General features: G+C 48.2%; 11 protein-coding genes across 11 annotated transcripts; 2 read left to right on the forward strand and 9 right to left on the reverse strand.

Annotated features, from left to right (window-relative positions):
- Positions 1-329: 329 nt before the first annotated feature.
- Positions 330-2,516, reverse strand: N7517_006353 (uncharacterized protein; the record flags this gene model as incomplete). The annotated part of the gene is made up of 6 exons (XM_056724083.1): positions 330-1,085; positions 1,136-1,270; positions 1,321-1,820; positions 1,871-2,038; positions 2,123-2,294; positions 2,418-2,516. 6 exons carry the CDS (start codon positions 2,514-2,516, stop codon positions 330-332), a joined length of 1,830 nt encoding a protein of 609 aa, XP_056580333.1.
- Positions 2,517-3,363: 847 nt separating this feature from the next.
- Positions 3,364-4,385, reverse strand: N7517_006354 (uncharacterized protein; the record flags this gene model as incomplete). Its single annotated transcript, XM_056724084.1, has 2 exons — positions 3,364-4,014; positions 4,065-4,385. 2 exons carry the CDS (start codon positions 4,383-4,385, stop codon positions 3,364-3,366), a joined length of 972 nt encoding a protein of 323 aa, XP_056580334.1.
- A 445-nt stretch (positions 4,386-4,830) lies between these two features.
- N7517_006355 (uncharacterized protein) lies at positions 4,831-5,328 on the reverse strand (the record flags this gene model as incomplete). The annotated part of the gene is made up of 1 exon (XM_056724085.1): positions 4,831-5,328. One exon carries the CDS (start codon positions 5,326-5,328, stop codon positions 4,831-4,833), a length of 498 nt encoding a protein of 165 aa, XP_056580335.1.
- Positions 5,329-6,212: 884 nt separating this feature from the next.
- N7517_006356 (uncharacterized protein) lies at positions 6,213-7,792 on the forward strand (the record flags this gene model as incomplete). Its single annotated transcript, XM_056724086.1, has 4 exons — positions 6,213-7,080; positions 7,142-7,247; positions 7,306-7,581; positions 7,630-7,792. 4 exons carry the CDS (start codon positions 6,213-6,215, stop codon positions 7,790-7,792), a joined length of 1,413 nt encoding a protein of 470 aa, XP_056580336.1.
- A 184-nt stretch (positions 7,793-7,976) lies between these two features.
- N7517_006357 (ATPase inhibitor IATP mitochondria) lies at positions 7,977-8,426 on the reverse strand (the record flags this gene model as incomplete). Its single annotated transcript, XM_056724087.1, has 3 exons — positions 7,977-8,016; positions 8,065-8,130; positions 8,179-8,426. 3 exons carry the CDS (start codon positions 8,424-8,426, stop codon positions 7,977-7,979), a joined length of 354 nt encoding a protein of 117 aa, XP_056580337.1.
- A 401-nt stretch (positions 8,427-8,827) lies between these two features.
- N7517_006358 (putative MFS transporter) lies at positions 8,828-10,460 on the reverse strand (the record flags this gene model as incomplete). The annotated part of the gene is made up of 3 exons (XM_056724088.1): positions 8,828-9,138; positions 9,192-10,222; positions 10,270-10,460. The coding sequence occupies 3 exons, from the start codon at positions 10,458-10,460 to the stop codon at positions 8,828-8,830; spliced, it is 1,533 nt and encodes a 510-aa protein (XP_056580338.1).
- A 960-nt stretch (positions 10,461-11,420) lies between these two features.
- N7517_006359 (uncharacterized protein) lies at positions 11,421-15,820 on the reverse strand (the record flags this gene model as incomplete). Its single annotated transcript, XM_056724089.1, has 4 exons — positions 11,421-11,861; positions 11,919-11,986; positions 12,038-14,048; positions 14,102-15,820. 4 exons carry the CDS (start codon positions 15,818-15,820, stop codon positions 11,421-11,423), a joined length of 4,239 nt encoding a protein of 1,412 aa, XP_056580339.1.
- A 3,267-nt stretch (positions 15,821-19,087) lies between these two features.
- On the reverse strand, positions 19,088-20,278 carry gliT (thioredoxin reductase gliT; the record flags this gene model as incomplete). Its single annotated transcript, XM_056724090.1, has 4 exons — positions 19,088-19,339; positions 19,397-19,665; positions 19,791-20,013; positions 20,066-20,278. The coding sequence occupies 4 exons, from the start codon at positions 20,276-20,278 to the stop codon at positions 19,088-19,090; spliced, it is 957 nt and encodes a 318-aa protein (XP_056580340.1).
- Positions 20,279-20,541: 263 nt separating this feature from the next.
- N7517_006361 (class I SAM-dependent methyltransferase) lies at positions 20,542-21,507 on the forward strand (the record flags this gene model as incomplete). Its single annotated transcript, XM_056724091.1, has 3 exons — positions 20,542-20,582; positions 20,656-20,827; positions 20,905-21,507. The coding sequence occupies 3 exons, from the start codon at positions 20,542-20,544 to the stop codon at positions 21,505-21,507; spliced, it is 816 nt and encodes a 271-aa protein (XP_056580341.1).
- Positions 21,508-21,964: 457 nt separating this feature from the next.
- N7517_006362 (uncharacterized protein) lies at positions 21,965-22,474 on the reverse strand (the record flags this gene model as incomplete). The annotated part of the gene is made up of 1 exon (XM_056724092.1): positions 21,965-22,474. One exon carries the CDS (start codon positions 22,472-22,474, stop codon positions 21,965-21,967), a length of 510 nt encoding a protein of 169 aa, XP_056580342.1.
- Positions 22,475-23,204: 730 nt separating this feature from the next.
- Positions 23,205-23,531, reverse strand: N7517_006363 (uncharacterized protein; the record flags this gene model as incomplete). Its single annotated transcript, XM_056724093.1, has 2 exons — positions 23,205-23,285; positions 23,361-23,531. The coding sequence occupies 2 exons, from the start codon at positions 23,529-23,531 to the stop codon at positions 23,205-23,207; spliced, it is 252 nt and encodes an 83-aa protein (XP_056580343.1).
- Positions 23,532-24,361: the final 830 nt, after the last annotated feature.

Here is a 24,361-nt window from a genome sequence, read left to right on the forward strand (position 1 = left end):
CCAATGAGAGGTTGAGTTCTAAATGAATTCTGGATAGATCATTTCAGCTGGTACATTGTGGTGATTTGTGTTGAATCTCATTGTGACATTTATGCGGGAAATCTAGGAAGCCGCGGAGCATCCTCCGTAATTAGCCCCTATACCATTGGAAAGTGAACAATGTCTATGTATATCTATGCAGGGATCAATATTGTTATGAATGACAGCGCCTGAGCGCAGCAATTATTGTGTCCAATAGCTGGATCGAGCGGGATCATAGACCCCAAGATAAAATTATTAAATCGTGACGGAGTATCACATCCATACTATACGAAATACTGGCATTCACACTACGGACTACCCGTATTCAGTGGCGAGGATTCTTTTGTAGATAATTCGGGCATGGCACTGCCCCAAAGCCCAAGAGCATGCCGCTTCTCAACTAGTTGCAGCACCTCAACCATGAAACGGCGCTCTGGACCTCCGTCTGGGAATGCTTCCCACGCTACTCGAGTGGGGAATGCCAGACGATTGATCATGTTGCCCGGCGCAGTGAGGATATAAAATTCCAACGACCGGCAGATCCCGCAGCCCAAGTCGTATTGTTCCAAGGGTGAGACGCGATCTTGTGGCCGTTTGTCGATGGAGGACAAAACCAATCGCGCGGCGTAGTAGACACACATGGTTTGTGCGAGTAGCAGGTTTGGATATGTAAATCTTGTTGGGGTGAAAGTAGCCCCTGTGCGGAGGTCGCGGCGTTGGAAAATTGGGAAACCTTGGTCGCCGATTTGTTCGGCTTCCTGCGGTGGGCCATCCGGGTATGCGACAACATGGTCATCGTACCATTGATAGAAACGGGTTGTAAGATCGCGTATTCCGTTCCAAAGTGTAGACTGTTTGACAGCCATCTCTTGTGTCCCCATGAGAGATGTGATTTGTGCCTCTTTGAAGGCGTCGGATATCGCTAGTAAACCTGGGATTTCGGTGGCCAGGTCAAGTAGACTGTGTAGAATATCTTTTTGGGTGGTCCCTGCTGACCACGGAATGGTCTTCCACTCTTCACGGGCCAGGAATGAGGGTTGTCGAGCTGCCAGAGCGGCGCCAATCTAAGCCGTTAGATTGAGAAGAGACAATTGCGGATGGTGTGTAATCTTACCCAATATGGACGGAGTTCTGTAAATAAAAGATGTTCAACCCCGTACATGTGATTTTCTGGCCCACGATGTTCGATCAAGCGCACTGCTCCTCGGACGTGAGCCGAGACACCGCTCTGAGTAGTGCGTTCAACGCTCTGCCGAAGTTAGGATTAGTCGGGGAGAAAAAGCGTTGTACGAAACTAACCTCAAAAGCCAGCAAGAGAATGACCGTCACCAGTGTTGACTCTGCTTTGCATTTTTCGGGGTCTACCAACGCATCCTGTAATGAACGTAGCACACGGGGGTAAAGTCGGAACCCGGATGCCTCGATTTGCTTGTTCTGCACAGAACGACCAAAAAATGCCACTGAAACGGCCTCGAATGCGTCTGTGATGAGTGGTGAAAACATCCGAATCCCCGCGGCAGCTCGCAATGCACCCGCTCTTCCGGATTTCATATCCACTTCTGGACTAAATGCATCCACAAATCTCTCGACAAACACATCCACCGCGGGTCTTTGCATGCTCATGATCGAGATCGTGCCAGACGAGTCGGACCCACTGCTCAGCGACATGCGCTCCAAATCGCTGTCGTCGTCATCCTCAGCTTGCAAATTATTGAAGTCTTCGTCTGGGGTTAGTAATAGGCGAGTCCGAACTGGCAGAATTGACGAAGGGGTCGCAGGATAATCGTAGGATTCATACGCTGGAGCTGTCAGCAGAGCTGCCTTTTTGAGCAATCATTATGCCACATACCTTCCCTGCCTTCCCATGGTCCAACAGGAACCAACCCGTTCTTAAGGCCGACATGTGAGGTCCGAATATCACGAACAAGATCATCCACTAACGGAGTTGGGGCGGAGCGAATAGACTCAAATAAGCTCTCAAGCTGGTCTAGGCGTTGGAGATCCTGGGCTCCAGATCCTGCACAGACATCAGCAATTGTTCCGCATCCACATGACGTTGCCACACACTACAGGAAGGAGTGGGCGGGGCCTGTAAGCATACCATCGGGTTTGTCATCTATTCTTCGCCGAAGGTCGCGGATCTCCGCCCGTAGGTTCCGAATCTCCTCCGCTTGGCTGATGGGGCGGGCCTCTTCATCGGGGACGTGCTCATACACGCATTTGGACGGGTAGCCATGAGCACAGCAGGCGTGGCAGGGCTTGACTCGGTCACACTGACAGCAGGATCCACGTTAGCTTTGCGGGTGATGTGTTTACAACCAGTGGGACGCATCAGATGGGTGCGGGAGCGTCCCGACCCAAAGGGCGATCTGAGCACGAGGACGGGGGTAACGGACCTTGACTTTCCGGAGCCGGCAGACCTTACAAGACCGCGACTGGCGGTTCGGAGGCTTTCTGACTCGTGAGTCGGGGACAAATCGCGTATCACCGAGCATAGTGGCGCGGCAAAGGAAGCTCAGAGGGGGAAGAAGGGAAGGGTTCCTCATCCCGAGCCAACGACACGGCAGGATTTAGGCGAGCCAGATTTGGGACGAGGGAGTCCGAGATCTGCTTGCTTGGGGGTGGACCGACTTACTCTCAAGTGGTATTAGCGCACGCCTCAGGAGGTTGTGATAGGTGCGTGGAGGTGAGTCGGTGGAGGGACTCCGCCATTACGACTGGGCCTGAATTGAGTGGTTTTGATTGGATTATATTAATTGCTTTGGATACTGTTGGGTACTGCGTATGGATAGAATTAGAGACGAGACAGTCGAGATAAATATATTGCAGGGTATTGTAAATTGTAGAGAGTATATTGCAAATGGTCCATCGATGTGAAATGGTAAGAATCACAACATTGACCCTCCTGGATTTGATGATTGTCACGTGCAGCGGTCTCCTTGGATCTCCCCACTCATTTAGCCTCTCCGTCCTGCTTCATCAGCTTGTCAATATACATCAATAGCTATGTTGCAAGGCTCACCAAATGCCCGTTTCAATCTACGGGCTAGCCATTGAGATGGTATTTTGTGTATAGTTGGCTAAATCCCCGAAAAACCTCCCGAAAGACGTCAAAAAAGACACTCCAAAAGAGAAGAATTGTATACTCTCGTCAATGTGTTTTTATAGTCTCCTGGTATTCAATCTCCAGCACCTCTTTCAATATGCGCAAATCGTATCTCAATTAATGCTATACATACACAGAGAAGAAGAAAATCAGGAATGAAGCTGCCATACACTCTAGGTATAGGTGCTTCACGTGGAGATACAAATCCTGCAGTCTCCATTCTAGGCAAAGAAGTATCAGATGCCCGCAAAATAACACACGTAACACTCATCGTGCTCTATATCATCCCACAAGAAGTTCACCTTGGCTTGATTGTGAGCTCCTTTCACGCACCACTTCCACTCCCGAATACAGAGCAAACAGATATGAAGCGCCGCTAGTGGCCACGGGAGAAGTTTTTCGCAGTGCAGACAGCCAAAGAATTCAGGACGCTGATTCGAACTTCCACTGATTTCGCTTTTCAGCTCGGAGCCTGGCCCACTTGAGAGCGACTCTAGGTCCTCCTCTTTGACCTCTTGGGGGTAGTCTTGTGCAGACTTTGCATTCTCCGCTGGTTTGCTTGGGGTTTCTATCACATTTGTGGAGACGATAGTGGTTGAAAAGGTGATGACAGTAGTGGTTGTTGTGCTTTGCGGAGATGTTTCGACAACGGGCGGTGCAATTGTGACACAACTACGATGACCGGAATTTGCGTGTACATGATTCAGCTGCTCAGGCATTGCGGTGGTCGGTCCAGCTTTTGTGTTTTCAGAGATATTTCCAGTCTGTGAGTCGCTGAGGTGGGTGTTAGCTTGGGGTGGTGGCTCGGGGAGATAATACGGTCGAACTCGTCCTCCGTCTCTCTTGGCCCTTTTAGCGCGCGATCTCTGTGTGTTTTTAGTCTGCTCCTGATAAGCAAGTGAAATATGCTGCCCATCTGGGCATCTGATGTACTTACATTTCGGAACTTCGTACGGCAAGCCTCACACGGTTTGTAGAATTCCTTCCCAGAAGCTTTGGGTGCCCGAAAGGAATCCGTTGGCTTCTCTTTATTACAGGTGTAACACCACCTATTTCCCTCGGGGATGGGCGGACGCTGTAGGGATGATTCAGAGTGCCCGTTTTGTTCGGGTATGGTTGAATGCTGCGGCAGTATTTTAGAGCGCCGGGTTTTGTCGGGCATGGCGGAACGCTGCGGGAGTACTTCAAAGTCACTGGTTAATTCAGACATGGCGGAAAGCTGTGGCGATGCTTCAGAGTCACTGGTTTCTTCGGGCATGGTTGGACGCTGCGGTGATGATTCAGGGTAATGAAAAGACGAGTTTGCAAGGGGACATATGGCTTTGAGTCAGGAAAAGGAGGCGTTAAGTCAGGAAGGCGTTGGGTTACAGGCAGTAAGTTTTGAGCCGAGTTTGAGCAAATAATGGTGCCCTAGGCAGACATACAAATCTAGGTAGGATCAACGCAAGTTGTGAGAGAGGAACGATCAAACTGCGAGCTGTCCAACATAAAAGTGAGAGAAGTGACAAAAGTCAGAGACTTTAGTGAGGCGAGATATTTTATAGAAGAGTAGAGGGCGATTAGAGTGAGTCGGGAGATATACAAGTCTAATGCGACATGAAAACATGATCCATAGTGCTAGTCTAACAAGATATTTAATAGCGCTTAAACAGCAGTTTCATTCGTGTCATGGCAATCGTTGGTATAAATTTGATTTTGAATAGTTACATGTCACTAATTAATTGAAAGCAAACAGATTTTGCAACATTTCCTTTCTTGTTCGCGCGTTCCATCTCACAAAGCGCTTGATCGAGAGATTCAATATCCCATGCATTCGGATTTGACATTTGACGTTGGGTGATTTCTTCATGCTCCCAGGGCTCATCGGCACCTGGTAAGATGGGTAGTCTTGGTGGTTGTGTGGTTTCGATCATGTCGACTCGGTGTCGAAGATCATCATGCACGGCAGTGGAAACCACCTTTTGCATTGCGAGGCCGGCAATGACATGGCGTAGATCGGGTTCACGAGCGTGGGCCTCTTGTCGGATCTTTCGTAGTGAGAGTTCGTAGAGTCGATATGGTAAACGGTCGGAGTCAATGGTAGGATTTTGACTTGGAGTTGGAGTGCCAACGAGAGTAACACGAGAAGTTTGTAATTGGCGTCCTCGCCTCACTTGAGGAATGTTTCTGGTAATGAGCCTGGTGCATTGTGTTGTGGACATTTTGGAGATCTGAATGTAGATGTAGATCTTGAATTTCGAGAGAGATAGACTAGATATATGGCTTATTTCAAAAAAATTGTGATTCATAACTGAAATCATTACAGCGTCACCTGGCTTCGAAATCATGCCACTTTGTAGATGAAATCGGGGGATATTTGGCGCGGATCTTGAGGGGGTTGGGTGGCGAGAGTATCATGCCATCTTCAACCTCGACAATATACATATACCAACATACATAATGAACACTTTTCATTCAAATATAAGGATTGACTTCTAGTTTTATAGAGGAAAATATCTTACATGAATTCCTTGTGAAGAAAGGTGAATGTCAAATTGTCAATCCACATATGGGGCAAGTGACTACGAGATCATTTATATATAGAAATACATATTATATAGCAGATAAAAACAATATTTGACCGTCTTTCCGAAGCGACCCCGTCTTTCTGTATATAGATATATTCCTAATCCAAATTTCCCTTTACGGACTCCGACTCGGTGCCAAGTAATCTCGGGAAGGGAGCCGACGGTGATAATATCATAAAGTATCGCTTGAGCCTAGAATTTAATCAGCGCAATAGCCAGAAGCATGTGAGTCTGGAGAGTCCAGGAGGATTCGTCTAAAGGGCTTCGTCTAAAGAATCAAAATACGTGTCTATTGCTCTTGCAAGGTTGATGGCATTGAACATCGGAAGGCGATTCCGACGTTATACTCCAAAAACTCAAAAAGGATACTTCAACCCCACTGAATCCTGCCAATGCAAGCTCTTATCGTAATGAGTCACTTCTGATTCAGATTTTGGATATTCTGTACAACGAATTGTTGAAGTTCCAACGTCTCATCACAGTACCCATCGTTTTCACGGTCGAGACAGAGGAATATCATGCAAAAGTCCGCAACCACTGTGCAAGAGCCAGCGCAAGAACCATGGCAATCAACCTCGACAAGCCTAGCCGAGCATCCCATTGAGTATCCCATTGGTCATAACTCAAACTTCGACGAAGAAGCTCCCCGGTCGGCATTTTCCATTATCGAACCCCCAGCCGAGCTATCCACACTCACCACCCATCTCACCGGTCACAGTGCCGACGACACATTCCCAGATGGGGGACTGCAAGCATGGTGTGTTGTAGCGGGTTCATTTTCTCTCTTAATGGCTACATTCGGCGTGATGAACACGACTGGAATTCTGCAAAATTACTTCGCTACTCATCAGCTGGCCAGCTACTCGCCCAGTGCAATCGGCTGGATTCCGGGACTATTCACCTTCTTCGGTCTGAGTATTTCGGTCCAGGTTGGGCCGATGTTTGATCGGTATGGCCCTAAGGCCATTCTTGTGACTGGCACTGTGTGCTACGTGACGGGTCTTATTCTTCTTGCTGAAAGCCGTCTTTACTGGCACTTTGTTCTTACCCTTGGTGTTCTTTCTGGGACTGGCGCTGCACTCTTGAGTACAGTGGCGTTGGCTAGTGTGCCGCAATGGTTCGATCGGAAGGCAGCACTTGCTATTGGGATTTCGATGGCGGGCGCGGGTCTTGGTGGTGTGGTGTTTCCGTTTGTGCTCAGAGCTGGGTTCACGAATCTTGGATATAAGTGGACAATTCGATTGCTGGCATTGGTGGTGTTGGTATTGTCTGTGGCTGGGACTGTTCTGGTGAAGGCGCGTCTTCCGAAGGGAAGGAGCAAATCAACTGTCAATTTGCGCTCTTTGCAAGATGCGAGGTTTACCTGGTTGACATTGGGCATCTTTGGTAGGTTGATTTTGGTCGAGGATTCGGATGTTAGTAGAAACGGAATACTGACTTGGAATAGGTCTTGAGCTCGAGGTCTTTGCTGGTCTAGGTCTTTATCCAACCTATGTCATCATGCAAGGGTTTTCTACCAACACCAGTGTCATTCTTCTCGCTGTTCTGAACATGTAAGTTGCAATGGATATAGAACCTCGCTCGGGAAAAGCGCTGACTATTCTGGCACAGAGCCTCCACAGTAGGACGATTGTTGGCTGGAGGCGTGGCTGATCGGTTTGGCAGAATCAACACCCAGACTGCACTCATCGCTGTGGGTGCATTCGCGGTGTTTGTAATCTGGCTGCCATTTGGCAGCTCCCTTATCGGCCTTTATATCTTCTCAGTTATCTTCGGGTTGGCTTCGGGATCATTCCTGAGTCTTGCACCAGCTTGTATCGGACAGATCTCTAAAGCGAGTGAGGTTGGTGGAAGATTCGGCCTGACATATTCCATTGTCAGCTTTGCGTAAGTCATCAAAATCCAGTTGGTAATGCGTCGCTAATAGAAATTTAGCACACTGATCTGTATCCCGATTGGCGGTGAGATGCTCGACAAAGTGGGAAAGAGAGCCATGGTGGCATATTTAGGGAGTGTCCTGATAGTCTCACTCGGTTTGTTCGTGATGGCAAGATGGGCCTGTTTGAGCTACCGGTGGAGGTGGCAAGCAAAGATCTAGAGCCGATAAAGAAAATAGGGATATCATGAAAGTTGAAATTCGATTTTGCATTCCAATTCATAATAGCGCTAGGATAGAAAATTATCGTATACAAAGGTTGAGAATTATTATGGCACTGTTGTTAGTTGCAATGCGCATGTCGATGTCCCGGATAAACTCGATCGTGCAGGAGATGCTGGCAAAGCTAGTTCTGTTCGCCTCCCTGATTCTTGGTATATTCCTCACTATGACCTGTTAGCGTTGGCCTCACGGGGAAAATCCAGAATCCCTACAGGTGCTTGTCGAGTTCATCCATATGCTTGCGCTGCTCCTTGACCTTTGCTTTGAGACGCTCGAGCCTGTCACCGGGTAAGTTTATGTCCTTAAGCCCAGTCATTGGAACTCACTTTTCCATTTCTCTTTCCCGAATGTACATGCCTTCGTGTGCAGCCTCGCGTTTGGCGAAAGAGTCCTTCCTATTGGGATGGTTAGATATGACGTCATCGATTTCGCAGTGAGTCCCATACTCGGCCATGAAGCCCGACTTTGTCGAACCTAGGTCACCCGCGCCCATGATTCTTGGAGTGGTAGAGAGGGATCGGAGAATAGCTAGATTCGTAGTGATACGGAGAACTGGTCGTGTAGTTGCTTGCATGGTGAAACGTGGGGGGGATGTCGATCAGTTAGGAGATGTGGAGCTTGAGATGTCACACTCTGTCCGATAATGTACTTGGATTCAAATATTGGATTGTGAATAATTTCAGAGATAATAAGGGAATAGGCGATGCAGTTCAGACTATTTAAATGTTAATGACTTCATTGAGTCAGGTGACCATATATGGGTTGATGTATCTCATGATTGGACGATGTCTATGTTCTGGACGCATTGGGAAATCCGGAGAATATGAGATCGTACCACTTGGACTCCATTCCATTGCATCCCTAGTCACACATCAAATTATATCTGTCCTACAGTTATATAAATATCAAGTCAAAATGCTTGGATTAACATATCAAATCAAATCTATAGGATTTGCCAAAATTTACTAAATGCTTCTACAATACATAGCGGAATCCCTTCTGCAGTCGTCTAGCAGCAGCAATATCAATCCCCTCAAGATCAGCGGTCGCTTGCAGCCGACGGATATCCTTCTCGGTAAGCTGAACTTCCTCGTTCTCCAGACGCTCCTGGCGTTTGTTGAGCGCGTTCAAGTTGAAGTATAAGAAGAGGGCCGCAAGACCACCGATTATCTGTAGCGCAATGCAAACACCCATTGCCGTTTCGTAATGAGGTTCTTCCTTTTCAATGTACGTATAGGGCGTCCAAATTGAAGCGCTGTTTCCGATGGAGTTGAAAAACGCAAAGGCTGTCTTGGTTAGCTTCATGATCGATAAAACAAACCAAAGGAACAGGACTTACCGACAGCACGCTTGGCAGGCGGACGAGGAATGGAGCTTGCAAGCCAGGAGTATAGAGTTCCGTTCTGGGCGAAGACGAAGACCATCAAGAAGAACGAGAAGTATCGTGCTCCGAAAGAATGGGTTTTCATGAAGACGACAAATCCAATGATCGTGATCGGGATCGGGTAGACGAAAAACCAGAATCTCTTCTCCAGTCTATCAGAAGCTACCGAGTGGCAAAGGGAATATACAACCATGAAGAGATATGGGGGTGCGACGAGCACCAGAGTGATCGTCTCGGGTAACTCGAGAGTCTTTACCAACGTCGGGAAGAAGTTTTGGAAACCCGAGGCTCCGGTGATGCACATATACGCCAAAGCGAAAACATAGGTTTTGATGTCGGTCATGGCGAGTTTGAATCCCTCGAACTGGGTTTTGCTACCTCCTTCATCCACATCGGCTTGACCCGCCTCAATGGCGAGACGTCGCTGGGCAACTCGGCGCATCTCCGGGTCCAAAAGTTTCCATGTCTCCGGGAAGTCGGGTAGAACGAAGCAAATGACTATTCCGATGGCACATGTGATGGAACCTTCAATAATGTAAAGCCATTGCCATGCAGAAAGTCCTCGGTGGCCTTTGAGACCATTGAGAATACCCGCGGCAATGAGGTTTCCGAAAGCCCCACTCAGCAGGGAGCCGGAGTAGAAAATACTCATTCGGAAAGCCAATTCTTTCTTTGTGTACCATTTGGACAGATAGAAGAGAATGGCGCAGAAGAAGGGCGCTTCGACCAAACCAAGAATGAATCGACAGGCCACAATACCTCCATAGGTTGTGACTTGACTTGTCACTGCCGAGACCAGTCCCCAAGCGGTGACGAAGAATCCAATATAGAGGGATGGTCGACCCATGTAGTTCAGAAGCATGTTGGAAGGCACCTGCATGAGAATGTATCCAACGAAGAGAATGGAGAGACCGGTTTGGTATTTTGTGTCGTCGAGGTTGAGATCCTCCTCGAGACCTTGGAGTTTCGCTGCAGCATAATTGTTGCTGGTTCCATTAGCATTGACCGACTGTTAGGTATGAGAAGAACCTACCGATCAATATAATTCATCAGGTAGACCAAAATAGCCAGTGGCATGATCAGGGCATCGATGCGCTTGCGCAATTGCTTCTCGATGACTTTATCTTCCGGACTTAACTCGGCCATATGAACAACTTCCTGATGGGTCAAGTCCATCTTCGGACCCAACTCAGCCTCACTGATAGCATTTTGAGTTCCAACCATGGTGTTAGATCAGATGAATAGTATAGAGCAGGGACAACGTCCCGGGGGCGCCGCCCATTTATGTGCGGAGAGATGGGGTCATATCATGATAGACAAGGTACGGGCCACAATAGCGGTAAATTCAGCTATGGAGATCGCATTTACCCCGTGAATTTGCTGAATTCTGGAGAAACGTGGGGGGTGAGTTTGCGGGGAACTCCAAATTCGGAGATTTGACGAGTCGATCGTGTGGTATGACGAGGTTCACGATGTATGATAGGAAGATGAAAACTACGGAGGACCCCCACGGTGGAGGTACAATCGGCCTACATTAGCCTGTGATATTAAGAATCCCAAGAGCGATATAATCCTTTACCCCAACCTATTTCGCCAAGCCTGGCCTCTCGGACTTCTACTTTGGGCTTTTCTTGAATTCGGCTCGGACAAAGTCCGTGATCAGCCGAGCTCTAAGCGATACCTCTATTGGTGAAGCCTAAACAGACTAATATCATCCCTCTATGTCGATCACTGGATCCACCAGCCTTTGGCATTTTTTATTTTTATTTTCTTCGAAGGGTTCTCGCACTTTCTCCGTGTGGCTGGACCTTGGCCGGCGTAACTCCTATCTCGGTTTCTCTATCCTCGGCATGTTAGATAACGTCGTTTTCCCTGGACCTTTAAATTGGATGATAATATCAATTAATATATATTGACATTCAAATGAGTATGTATATGAGTGTAGATATAGGTTCTGTAGCAATCTGCAAAGAACAAAATCAAAAAGAGACATGTACTCCCACCACTTGGTGCTCGCATAGGAAGAAATGAAATGTAAATGAAAAGCAAGTCTATAGAGAGTTGGATGATGAAAATAAAAAAAAGAATAGAAGGAAAGGGAAAGGAAGTCTATAGAGAGTGAAAAGTGAAAAGGTTGTCAATCCACACCCCTGGAAGTCCGAACACCTGCAAGTTCAACGGCAATCACTCAGCCTTCTTGGATGCCTTGGTTCTCAATTTCATGAGACCAAACACCAGGCCATACGAGCTGATAACAAACAGAGCGACGATGCCCGTGTCTCTCCAGCCGTAGTAGTAGTCCATCAGGTTGACGGTGACCAAGTAATCGGATCCACGGGTGTATTGACACACGCGGCATGATTCAGTGGCCTCGGGGTTGACAAGGTTCATACGGGTGCCCATGGTCTGCATGAAGTCGCTCAGGTATTCACCGCAAGTGAGTCCATTGGGTGCGTTGAACTTGGCGAATTCCTGCTCTTTGCAGTGGACTTCGCGATCGAACTCTCCAAATACCAACATGCTGCCCATGAGGTAGTTGAAAGGGTTGAGCCAGTATATCCAGTACCGCCAGAAGCTGACGATTTGAGCGTAAGGGACCAAGACACCACAGAAAGAGATCAGGATCTGAGAAGCGTGGTGTTAGCTGAGATACCATGAAGAGCAAGAAGAAAGAGAACTTACGCCGAGGATGAGAGGGTTCATCATCGAAGCCATGGCGGCGTTGGGGGCGTATGCAGCGACGAATTGACCTGGGGGTATTTGTTAGTGGAGTTCGATGTCAGACAGATGGGTCAGCTTACCGATTCCGGTGTAGAGGAACTCGTAGAGAAGGAACACGAAGAACATGCTACCGCTCTTGCTAGAATCAACGGGCATACCACCCAGCCAATACCAGCAGTTGAAGAAGAGAGCGGCACAAATAATCAGATAGGGCACCTCCGAGACAATCAAGGCAATAGTGAACGCTTTCCACGAGTACATCTTGGCCTTCTTCTCACGTGCCTCAAACAGATCGCGACGCTCAAGGAAGGTCGGTTGCAGTTGATTGATCACACCGGGCGCGACAAAGATGGCATTGAAGATGAAGAATAAGACAGTCTGAAGATCCGTGATAGAATCACCAATCTTCCAGAAACTGAAGCCAACAAACAGGCCGGTCGAGACGTGGAGGGCAAACTTGTTATTAATATAGTCGCAGTTTCGTAACAAGGCGGTTGAGGTACGTTTCGTAACCAGCACTGTCTGCTCCCAGAGGCTGGTAGCAAACTCCCGGCCATCATCGGTGGTACCTGGGGGCTTCGATGCAGCGGTCTCGATGATCTCATCAAGCTCCTTGGTCATGGCGTGGTGTTCAGGTGATTCCAACCAGACCTTGTTCCAATCCTTACCCTGACTCAATTGACCTGAAACAACGTCGATCATATGCTCAGCAGGGTTAGTCTCAGGCAAGCATGGCGCTCCTTCACGCGCGAAATACTTCTTGATGTCCTGTGAATTTTCTCCAATGGGTCCGAAGTAAACAGTCTTGCCTCCTTTAGCCAAAAGAAGAAGCTGGTCAAACTCGGCGAAAAGCTGTGCAGATGGCTGGTGAACGGTGACCAAGACAGCTTGGCCAGCATCCGCGAGTCTGCGAAGGAATCGGACGGTATTGTACGCGCTCTGGCCATCAAGACCACTAGTAGGCTCGTCGAGGAAGATCAGAATGCTAGGCTTAGAAACAAGTTCGACTCCGATAGTGACACGTTTGCGTTGTTCGACACTTAGTCCAGCTCCCACACTACCGATCATGGTATCAGCCAGATCATGGAGCTCGAGCAAGTCAATGATAACATCCACGTAAGCAAGTTTCTCTTCGCGTGGGGTGGTAGCAGGTTGGCGCAAAAGGGCAGAGAACTCCAATGATTCCCGAACCGTTGCCATACGTTCATGAATATCCAACTGTTCAACATATCCGGCTGAACGTTGGAACGACATAGGCAATGGGCGACCATCAACCATGATAGAGCCATGAATAGCTCCTTCGGTTTTGCGCTGCGCGAGAACATCAAGTAGAGTTGTCTTACCGGCGCCAGAGGAGCCCATCAAAGCACCGAGCATGCCAGGTTTCACCCATCCGTGGACGTTGTCAAGGAGGAGTCGATCACCGGTAGGTGTTTGCACTGTGTATGAAAGATTCTTCCATGTGAAGACGGAAGTGTTACGGACCAACTGGTTGTCAAGTTTCGGCGCCTCATCCTTGGTTTGCGAGACCCTCTTCTCTGAACTCTGGCCTTCCTCGTCATTCTGGGTATTCTTGACATGTTTGTGCAAGTGTTCACGGGGGATGACTAGGGTAGCACCCGCGTCGGATGCTGACCTCCACCTCGTAGTTGCGACGATCGTGAGGAAAACAAACAGAACCCACCAGGCCCAGTTGATGCCCAAATTGCGCCAAACATGCGAGTAGCTGTATGAAAGCGATCGTAGGTAGTTTTCTCCAACCACGAAGTTCTGGCCTGGGATCGCACCGGCCACACCAGCGCAAGCTTGGTGTGCCTGGACATTCTCATATCCAGGGCCGCTAGGAATGAGGTTCGTGCCGACGCATGGGATGTGGGTCTTATCGTGGAATTCAATACTCAGCATAGCCTCAAACCCATAGGCAAGCGGATTGATCCAGAAAATCCAGCCAAGCCACGGGTGCATTGCAGGCTTTGGGATCTGGTAACCGGTGTAGAGAACGGTGCACATGATAAGCAAGCCGGACACCTTCGATGCTCCATCAAAGGTAGTAAAGATAGCGCCCACAGCTCGGAAAAGCGCAGTCATGGTCTGTGTAGCGATTAGTTGACATCCGCGTGAGCTAAGTGGAAGAAGATACCTACCATTGTTGTTGTAAACACGGTAATCCACCAGGAAAAGAATGCCCCAGCGGTCATTGTGAGTCCAACCATGAAGTAGAGAACCAGACCAAACATGGAAATTTGGAAAAGCAATACAGGAATATCCGCAGCGATTTGGGCAAGACAGAAAGCGGCTGGGTGGAAGTAAGCGAAGCCCTTGTGCTTGATCAACACAGGTCTACCAGAGAAGGACTCGGTCACTTCACTCATGGCGAGCAAACTGTTGTAAAGAAGGGAGAAGAAGATAGCACCGGATTTGATAAAGAGTCCACCAGAGTTATTGGGGGCATCAAAGAACAGGGAGCCAGCAATCAAGGCCTGAATTAGTGTTGCCACCTGCTTGATGATGAAGGTAGCTTTGTCGCCCCAAAGGATTTGGTACTGGCGCTGCACACAGATCTTAACCTGATATATGAAGTCAACAGTGAAAGGGCTGTGCTTGGGCAACCTTTTGGAAGTTTCATATAGCACACCCTGCTTAAACTCCTCTGTCCGCTCACGGGCGAGGTCGGAGTCCGGGTAAGAGTAGTCTGCGATCATTTGGGTATAAATTGGTGAGTTTTCGTATGCGGCTCTCAGGGCCTCAGCGTTGCGCGGGAAGCGGTTCTCGAAGCCTTCGCGAACTCTGCGCTCGGTGGGTACAGTAACACCAGTGAGGTAGTCGGCGACGTTGGAACCTTCGCGGCAAATGAACCCGGCTTCCTCCATGAATGGCCTGGCTTGCTCTCTGGTGCCGTAGAAGATCTGCTCGCCTTCATCAAGCACGAGAACCTTGTCAAACATATTGTAAATGCCGTTACCAGCCTGGTAAAGACTGACCACAGTTGATAGATTGAGGGTGTCGGTCATAGCTCGGATAGCCTTCGTCCATTCAAGGGCAGTAGAGGCGTCAAGGCCACGAGTCGATTGATCCCAGCAGTAGACAGATCCTCGGCTGGCCATGCATTCAATGATGGAAACTCGCTTGCGTTCACCACCGCTGACTCCGCGAACGTACTCATTACCGACCTTGGTATCCTCGGTATGAGAGATACCGACGGATTGGAGGAGGAACTTCTTCGTTTCTTGCTGGTATTCCGTGGGAGTCATGCCGTCTGGCAGATGGAAGGGTATCTTGAGGCGTGTGGCAAAGTCTATAGTTTGACCGACTGTGAGGGTTGGGAAAAAGATCTCTTCTTCGGTGTTCATCACAATCTGGCCTCGGAACTGTTTAGCCTCCTTAGGGTGCATCGATCCAAAGCGAACGTCGCCCTCCACCGACTTGTATCCTGCTCGTCTGTTGGCAAGTATTTTCAGCAATGTGGTGCAGCCAGAGCCCGGGCGGCCCAACACAAGCAACATTTCACCGGGCTTCACGCAGCCATGACTCTTGTTGAGGATCGTCTGGAGAGGAAGCTTTCGTCGGCTCTCTCTGATTTTGGTGGGAATGTCGAACTGGGAGATAACAGTCTCATTGACAGCGGCCTCTGAGCTTGTTACATGCACGGAGAGGTCCTTCCAGGTGATACCGAGTTCCTGTTTCCTGAATCCAGCAGCGAGGTTGCGCTCGTTATCCTCCTGGAGCTTGGCCATCATGCTCCAGTCATTTCCTTTCGGGTTGGGGCTTTCCATGCTGTCCTCGCCCGTGACTGTCCTGGCGCTTTCGTTGTCGAATTGTAGCTCTTGAAAGCTTCCGCCATGGTGTTTTTCTGACCCGTCCATGATGGCGAGGAAGGGACAGGGGGGAAGAGGCGTTGAAAAAGGCCGATTAGTAGGGTAGATCCCAACTTGGGGGGGACTACATCCTTTTATGAGAATCTCAGTCTCCGATAGGGCGGCCCCAGAAGTCCGAAGCCGAAGCCATCATTATTTTTTTATTGGTAACATCGAAATTTCTGTGCGGGGCCCAAGTGATAGATCCTAGTAAGACTCGGAAAAGTTGATAACAACATGTTTTCGGAGGCTCCTTTTCAGCCCGAGCCGCTGACTAACCGTCTTATGGGCGTGGCCAAAGTTCCGATTGGACCTCGGGAGTCTTGGCAGTCCACGCGTGATTCTCCATGCCTTTTGCTCCTTATTTTATTTTTATGGCCTACTTTTTTTTTTTTTTTGAGCTTTTTGCCTTAGAATTACTCATTAGGACTAACCATCTTGGGTTTATCTCCCAACTATGCGGTAATAAGCTCAGACCGTACAGATCTTTCTGTCTACCAGCCAACTCCCGCCACGGAGGGAAAAAGGCCGAAAGCCGAGATGGGAACTACGTCGGTTTAGCCGCAAGGACGAATAATGATAGGAAAAACCAAAGCTTGCGGGAAATCCCCTGATCAAAGATGCGATCTTTCATGACGGATTGAGGAATCTTATAGATGCTTAGCAGTGGTCAAAACTTGTTGGGCTTTGTTAGCTCGACAGCCCCCCGTCGGAGATTCTACATCTAGACTAAACCCGAGGGAAACCTAATACCTTATTCGGAATAGCGGAGATGGCAATCTAGGCACGGATTCTAAGTATAGTGGATGAATTAGCATGACACAGCCTTCGGCTTTCGGGACCGGTGCATCATGATCTCCGGATTACATATCACTTTGGCACTATGTACACAAGGATCCATAGTCCCCCTTCTTATCTCCTACATACTAGGCTGCATTATTATTGCAAGAGTCGGCCCCATACGCAGGTTTCGCAGAGTAAATCCGTACAGAGATGACTTTAAAGATTTTATTTGCTCATACTCCGTACATTCAGATTCAGAATACTTCTCGTTGGCTATTCGGTCCAGGGGTACCCAGCGGTATAGGCGCAAACTGCCATAACTCCATTTCTAGTAATATTTGATTCCTTGATGCCTAATTTAATCTGATTATTAATCGCTTTTTACACCGCCCTATACAATATACTGTAAATGATTCATCCTAAAATAAAGCTTTTGATCTCCACATAAATTGAGAGATCTCGACATTCTTAGACGGGTTACAAGTGTTAAAATCGAAGCTTTTCATCTCTATACAAATAGTCGTAACTCCATCTTGTTTGAATCTACAGCAGTAGAGAGATCATGAAAAAAGTACAATGATGCTATTGTAGAACCATGTAGAAGTGAAGAGGGGAGGATGCAGAGCCTAGATGAACTACAGGGAGGTCATGTGACTAATGGGAGATCTCAACACATCTTTTTAGACTTATAAGCCACCTAGAATATGGAGATTGAAAGCTTCAATTCTAACACTTGTAAACTATACAAGAAAGTCGAGATCTCTCAATCTGTATAGAGATGAAAAGCTTCAATTTTAACACTTGCAAACTATATAAGGAAATCAAAATCTCTCCATTTATATGGAGATCAAAAGGTATATTTTTGACACTTGTAAACTATACAAGAAAGTCGAGTTGTAAACGCTAGCAAAATCAGGCTACTTTGATTATTAAGGGAAGTGTTATAGTAATTCAGATGTTTTGATTCTTCTGCCCGTCTTTAATTTAGGCCGCCAGGCCCAAGCTGGGCATTAAGGCATCAGCATAGGGTTTTGGCAGTTGGCGCCTATACCGCTGGGTACTTAGTATTCCCTTTTGTTCCTTGCTCCTTTTTCCACGTTATATCGCCTGTTATACTTTATTTCTAGTCCGGTCATAAGTGCACTCAGACTATCAGTTGTGCGGTTCTGGCCAGCTACATAAATATTGCCACCCCGAGTGTGCGGACTGATCCGAATGATACATCAACAACAGATGAGAGTGTATCTAGTTTAGGCGCCGTCTGGGAGTTCTATCACGGCTTTAAACGAAAAGGTAGATACTGCATAAAAATATGCAATATGTATTGGAAAGCCAGCTCAACCTTTTCACTCGTTGAGGCCCGATAAGGGGTGAATTGATGTATTAAAAATGATCATGACGGTGTGGATGTCAGCATTGGGTGAGTGATTCTGGATATATATATTCATGCAAACGGAAGCGCATGCTTTTCTGTTCATTGTTTAAATCTATCTCGAGAGAGTCGTAGTTGGCACCAGAAGTCCATATTATTAAAAGCCTCATGTAAAGCAAGGGTAGTGGGGGTGAGCCCTGCTCTAAGCCCACAAGAAACATACCGGAAGCCTACTGGGGACACCTACACACTCCAGGCGATAGGTCTAGTGCAACGTCCCACCTAGTTCATCCTAGGTTGCGCTCCAATCCCAGCTTTCGATTGAAGCCTTACGGGTAAATGTAAGTCTGTGAGATGGAAAAGTGTTCAGATAAGGTGCATATATGTCTTCAATATTGTTCGTTGGGCCTCCACTGGCTATTTAGCTACCTTTTGTTGGTTTGTAGACAATATCAGAAGTGTGTTCTCTCCTCCCTTGTAAAAAGGCCTCATATATGTATATCTGAAATATTCATACTCTCACACCTAAGTATGGAGTCAAGAGCAATTTATTAGAAGATTAGCATATCCAAGGCCCTGATTCGGCTGACCCACGACTGGGAAAGGGTGGCTAAAGTTCTGGAATGAAGAATTCATTTATGTGTGTTGGCCATATTCCCCTTTGCATGTGAGTACCTCAATTAATATTTCTTCCTTCCCTTCTCCTTCTCCCCACCTTACCATGAACCCATCCATCCAATCGCTTAGGTGATATCCTTCCGTCCCACCGTCCTTATTTACCACCGTGAGAGCTACTAACATTCTTAGTCAAGCTTTGGCTCCTGCTCCCATCCCCACTGAAATACTTAACGAGTACCGCTCGTTACAATGCGCCATTGACTGGACTGACAAGGATTACCAGGGGTTTGACTCCGCTGTACGCGCAGGGGACATTGCGTGGAGGAACGCTGAAGCCACTGTGTTGCAAATTATCACCTGGAATAACGAAGGCCGAACACTGCGCGCGATGAACATTCGATTTATTTCAAACTCAGAAGGCCCCTCAACTGAATCAAAGTGCAAATATTCTATGACAGGACTTGGGTCAGGAAGTGCTGAGATTCAACTGAACAGCCTACTGCCTAACTTGGTTTCTGCTCTCCCGAGTAGAGCTCCGATTGCAACTGTCTGGCCAAACCTCCTGCCACTAAAGTTCCCGACGACATGGCCATTACTACCGCCTTGGATGACATGGCGCAGTCACCCACCGCGAATACCCTCGGGATGGAGGTGCTATAGAAGGGCTCCGTTGTGTTGATGTCGCCATCAGGCGTGAGGTGCAATCCTAGTTGTTCCGCGAACGGGCCATTGAGTTCAGTCTTGGGCCGGTGGACCTACAGATTGTCAGCGTCAGCCATGCCAAATCGCACTTTGGGGTTGAGGATGCTCACCAGAAATCCCTCCATTCTCTGGGTGCCATTCTCAAATCCTACCCCCACGTCCGATGGAACCGATCCCCTGACAAGCCGTGCGATAGGCCTGCTGTCGATCCTGAAGCCTGTATCATGACTAGCTTTCTCGAGCGCCTGCGTAAGCTCTTGGGAGCCGTGCGTGTAGATATTGACGGTTCGGGCGAACCGGCGGGCCATGCGAGCAACATGTATTGCCGACATAGTGTCGGCCATATACCCGATGGCGAGTACTCCGACAGATTCGCAGCCTCGCTCTTCAAAGCCGTGGCAGAAAAGACAGTAGAAACTGCGGGCCGTCGCGCGGTATGAGCCATGGAAACAGCAAAGCAAGAAAAAACGAAAAGAAGGGGAGAGGAAACGGGATGATGCTTACATTCCTCGCCCCCAGCACTCTCCATATCCCGTGATATCTGGGAAACATCGCGGACTCCATTGGCAAGGACCAACTTCTTGCCCGTCCACACCCGCTCTCGCGAGTTAACGGCGTTGAAGCCCTCTTCGGTATCCCGCTCAATCTTCTTAATCTCGACATTCTCAAATTGAATGGTGTCGTACCGGGATAGGATACGCTCATCAGCCGCACCACTGCTCAACAACTACGTTTCCGGTCTCAATTTCTCCCACTTAGGTAGAAGAACCAATAAAAACCTCGTCTAACAGATGCAAATGTGCACTGAGACCCAGTTGTAGGAGGTCCAATTGGCCTCTACCTTTCCAGGCTTGGACATTTGGATGCCAAGTCCTCGGAGACTTTGCTGGGATACTCTCCGAGCCCCACTTGGCTACCGGCCCGTTGCTTCGGTCCGTTGTAAATGAGCCAATATGTGCCTGTGATTTATGTGTCCCGCCCCACTCAGGCATTCTGGGGTGGATCATGATCTGACCTGTTTTCTATTTTGTAGGCGATGCCCAGGTGGATTTCGAGCTTTCAGTAATAATTTGCTCAGTTTATCACGTGTAAGCACCCAGGCTGGGTTATATAAATAGGTCGTTGTATTCCCACATTACCTTTTGAACCAATGCTCACCTGGCGGTATTGCTTAGCTGCACTGGTGGTTATATTCGCTTTCCTTCTTCGATATCAAACCGGATTGATACAAGAGATCTTTGACCTACCCAACACAATGGGAGAGACACTTGCCGACAAAAACCAAGCATACTGGGAGTGAGTCGTAAACGGTGGAGACAATCCGGTGAGACACGCACGAGGACAGATGCTGACTGCTGACTGTATCTAGCCATGCCTCCAAGGATGCGTTCAAAGCCAAATGGATACAAGATATGCAAAATCAGATAGGTGAATTTTTGACGGGTAGCGTGGACTGGATTGGCATTCAGCCTCCGACTGGTGACAATAGCCCCCAGACGAAGTTGATGGATTATGCCTGCGGAAATGGCATTATTTCTCGCGTGAGTTATTGACCTTGGTTGACAATCAGAGCAAATGAGACATACATCATACAATACTGACTGTTGTTATTCTGAAGTACCTACACCCTCATTTTTCCAAATGCATTGGCGTCGATCTGGCGGATGGCATGCTGGACGAATATCGTGCAACTGCAGCCAAACTAGGCCTCGACAAGTCACGCATGCTGCCCGTCAAGGGCAACCTCCTAGCTCCTACAGTCACACCGACTGAGCCTGCACTCAGTGAGGAGGAGCTGAATGGTTTCGATCTGGTGGCCATTTGTATGGCATTGCACCACGTCGAAGACATCTCGTTGGCCACCAAACGTCTCGCTGAAAGACTGCGGCCCGGTGGCGTGCTTCTTATCATCGACTGGGCGACGCGTGATTTGTCGAACGAGACTCAACAGCAAGATGGGGTGCAGACAACTCCGTCCGATTCGGAGAATCATCACCATCATCACCATCACCATCACCAGATGCATGAAATAATTGATTCGAAGCACCCTGCAGCGCATACCATCTCCCATGACAGCTTCTCGAAGGACCAGATACTCTCGCTTTTTGAACAAGCGGGCTGTGGAGAGTCGCAGTTTAAGCTGGCGGATCGACTATCGCCCGTCCCCCGCGCTCGGAGTGGGGAGATGCAGCTGTTCTGGGCTCGTGCAATTAAATTGTAACATGTCTATGATATGTTCTATTTGATTAGTCAAATTTCACTTGCTTGATTGGGGCAATTTATGGATGTTATGGTCTATGTTTGGATCTTCAGGGATATAAATTGTATGCACGCCAAGTGTATTGATATTTTGATATTGACCTAACGCTTGCTCAATTCAAGGCCTGTTCAAATTTTATTCCTTAAACTAAACATAAGCTAACTAGTTAAATCTGTAGTTATCAACCATTCAACAAATTACCTTCACATAATAAGCGGTGTGTATAAAATAACGTTCCTTGGTTTGCTTGTGTGTTATCATGTTTGCGTCCACGCATTTCCTAGACCTATTCTACCAGGCTTATGTATTCGAGAGATACTAAGAAATTATTACTACTTCTCCGTACATGGAAAATTGAGTTGCTCATCATCAGTGGCAGCACTGGGCGAGAAGAGCGGCTAGCAGTTCTTTAGGTATCTCATCTCCTTGTACCACTGGGTGTGTACATTATTCGATGGCCTTCTCGGTGGAGGTACTCCACCGTGAGGTCCGCATCCACCACGCAGACTCGTGGCCGGTATCTGTTGTTGGAGAATCTCTTGACTACAATACTGGATGGTTTCGACACACCGTCGCAAATCATGCCGCACCATCGCAACTCGGAACATTTCTTGTTCATCTGGATCGAATTCAAGACACCCAAACTGGGAAAGCGGAGGGTCTGAACCGCCGCTAAGGGCCGATCCGGGACTCGACCCATCACTCCGACTTTGTCGCCAGCCCGTATTATTTCGATCATGGTCACCACTAAGAGCGGACAACTCTGGCAGCGTCGAAATTCGACGGTTTTACTCCCCTCCCGTATCTTGGCCATGGCCTGCCGGTTTAGCCGCATCGCTTGGTCGATCGGGATCTGCAGGATCTGGAGCTGCTCTTCCAAGTACTCGATGCTATTCATCCGGGCCGCGGGATGTGGGTAATGCGACATCGCCGACCGGTAGCGGTAGCTCGGGGGACTCTCGCCTCGGTCTGTTCTGCCAATCGGGACCGCAATGACTCCGCCGTCCGCTCCTGAATGGGAAACACTGGCGTGGGATTATCGGACATTCTCGACGTATGCAAGCTCGCCAGTGATGCTTGTCGCGGGCCGGAAGTAGAGATCCCATGGTTGCCAGGGCGGGGATCAGGCAACAAGTTCTCTGTTGCCAGCCAGAAACCATCGGTCGCACGGGGCGAAGTAGATCGGCATCCAAGCTTTTAGAAATTTCTGCAACTTTGTCACTGATAGAAATGGCCTGGGTGTTTGTAGCTTGGGACACCTCCGAGTTTGCTAATGATGTCCACTTCAAAACTTCTTGCTCCTGAGCACGAATGGCCGTCATTTCAAGGAGTTGGGGTCAGATCGAGTGGCTCTCCAAAGAGTGCGTTCTCAATAAGTCAGATTTGCGTTCCAATCATGTAGCTTTAAAACAGATCCTACCTGCAAAACCTTGTTTGAAGTATTTTACTAGCCTTGACAGACCGCACATGGTGTCGATTTATAGCTAAGTCACGGCTTCTTGTAGATGGGACATTATGCTAAAAGAGCGCTTGGGGTGCATATTCTCTACCACTTCACATTGGTACAGAAGTCGGGCGATTGTTTCCAGGTTCACGAGCAAGCCTCCCCAAACCTGGATATCGCCCGCCGCAATATTCAAAAGGAAGTGAAAGGCGGCTCATGGAAGCGCGGTACGAGTTGGATCGTACTGGACGATCATGTCCTCGACAGCGACAAGGTGGTTAACCCATTCTGCGATCTTTTATAGCATGTCTTGAAGAATAATGGTCTTTCCACTGGGTATCTTCAGCGTCCATTGTTTGGCGATACATACCTTTCGTTTCTCGTCGGCTGCCTTTACGAGATGGCGGATTTCGAGTTTGGGAGTTGCAACACTAGCGAGTGCGGCTCGGGTATCGGGATCAAGTCGATCGATTGCATCCTGCCAGCGTGCCGTGGCTGTTGCAGGTGACGGGGCGGTAATTGCTGGGGCAGAGGTAGACATGACCGATCATTGTCTAAGTTTATACCAACTTAAGGTTAGGGGTGAGTTCATACTCACACAAGCACGATGTCAAGAAGCTTAAGGAAACATGAACAACGGATCTGAGTGTGCGTGTTCCTATGGCTTTGGAAATATCATTCGGTTGCCTTCAGGGATGTCAGTGTTGTCCGCGGCAGCCAGGTGGTCAACCAGGGTGAAAGTAAGCGCCACCATTCTGGATACCAAGAAAGCACTGGGAGAGGGGGCAAACACGAACTGCCGGTGTCTTATGCAAGATATCAACTGGGTTTGTGGCACTAGCTTTAACGGAAGCTGACTGCACCTGGATACCAAAATCAGCCTCGTAGCAACTTATTACTCATCCATACATCCCTGCAAATAGTCATCTCCGCGGAGAAACTGATTCTTTTTCAGGGATCTTGGGATGACAATACAAACTACGCGTTACTGCAAGTATATCCGCTCAAGCCTCTCCAATCCTCTTACTTGGCGAAAGGCGGGGGATTTAGTTTCACTTGTTGACTGACCACGTAAACATTCCTATATGCTACCACGTATCTTTACAAGTAAATATTTGCAAATCGGATTCGTATCATGGCATAATACTGATGCTAAACGGTAGATAGATTAAAACTAGAATTGCCAAGTAGCAATATACCTGTAGGTACGGAGGGGAATAACGCTAACTAGACATTTCTCCTGCACCTGAGTAGTGAAATGGTTGAAGTATGTCCATGCACTAGCCATTCCGCTAACCCGATCTCTCGAGGGCACAATAATTGGAGCGGCACAAGACACCTTGAACGAGAACAAGATGAAATCCGCAGACA

Source organism: Penicillium concentricum, assembly GCF_028827145.1.
Source record: "Penicillium concentricum strain IBT 3081 chromosome Unknown utg000002l_segment0_segment0, whole genome shotgun sequence".
In the NCBI taxonomy this organism is placed as follows: Eukaryota; Fungi; Ascomycota; class Eurotiomycetes; order Eurotiales; family Aspergillaceae; genus Penicillium; species Penicillium concentricum.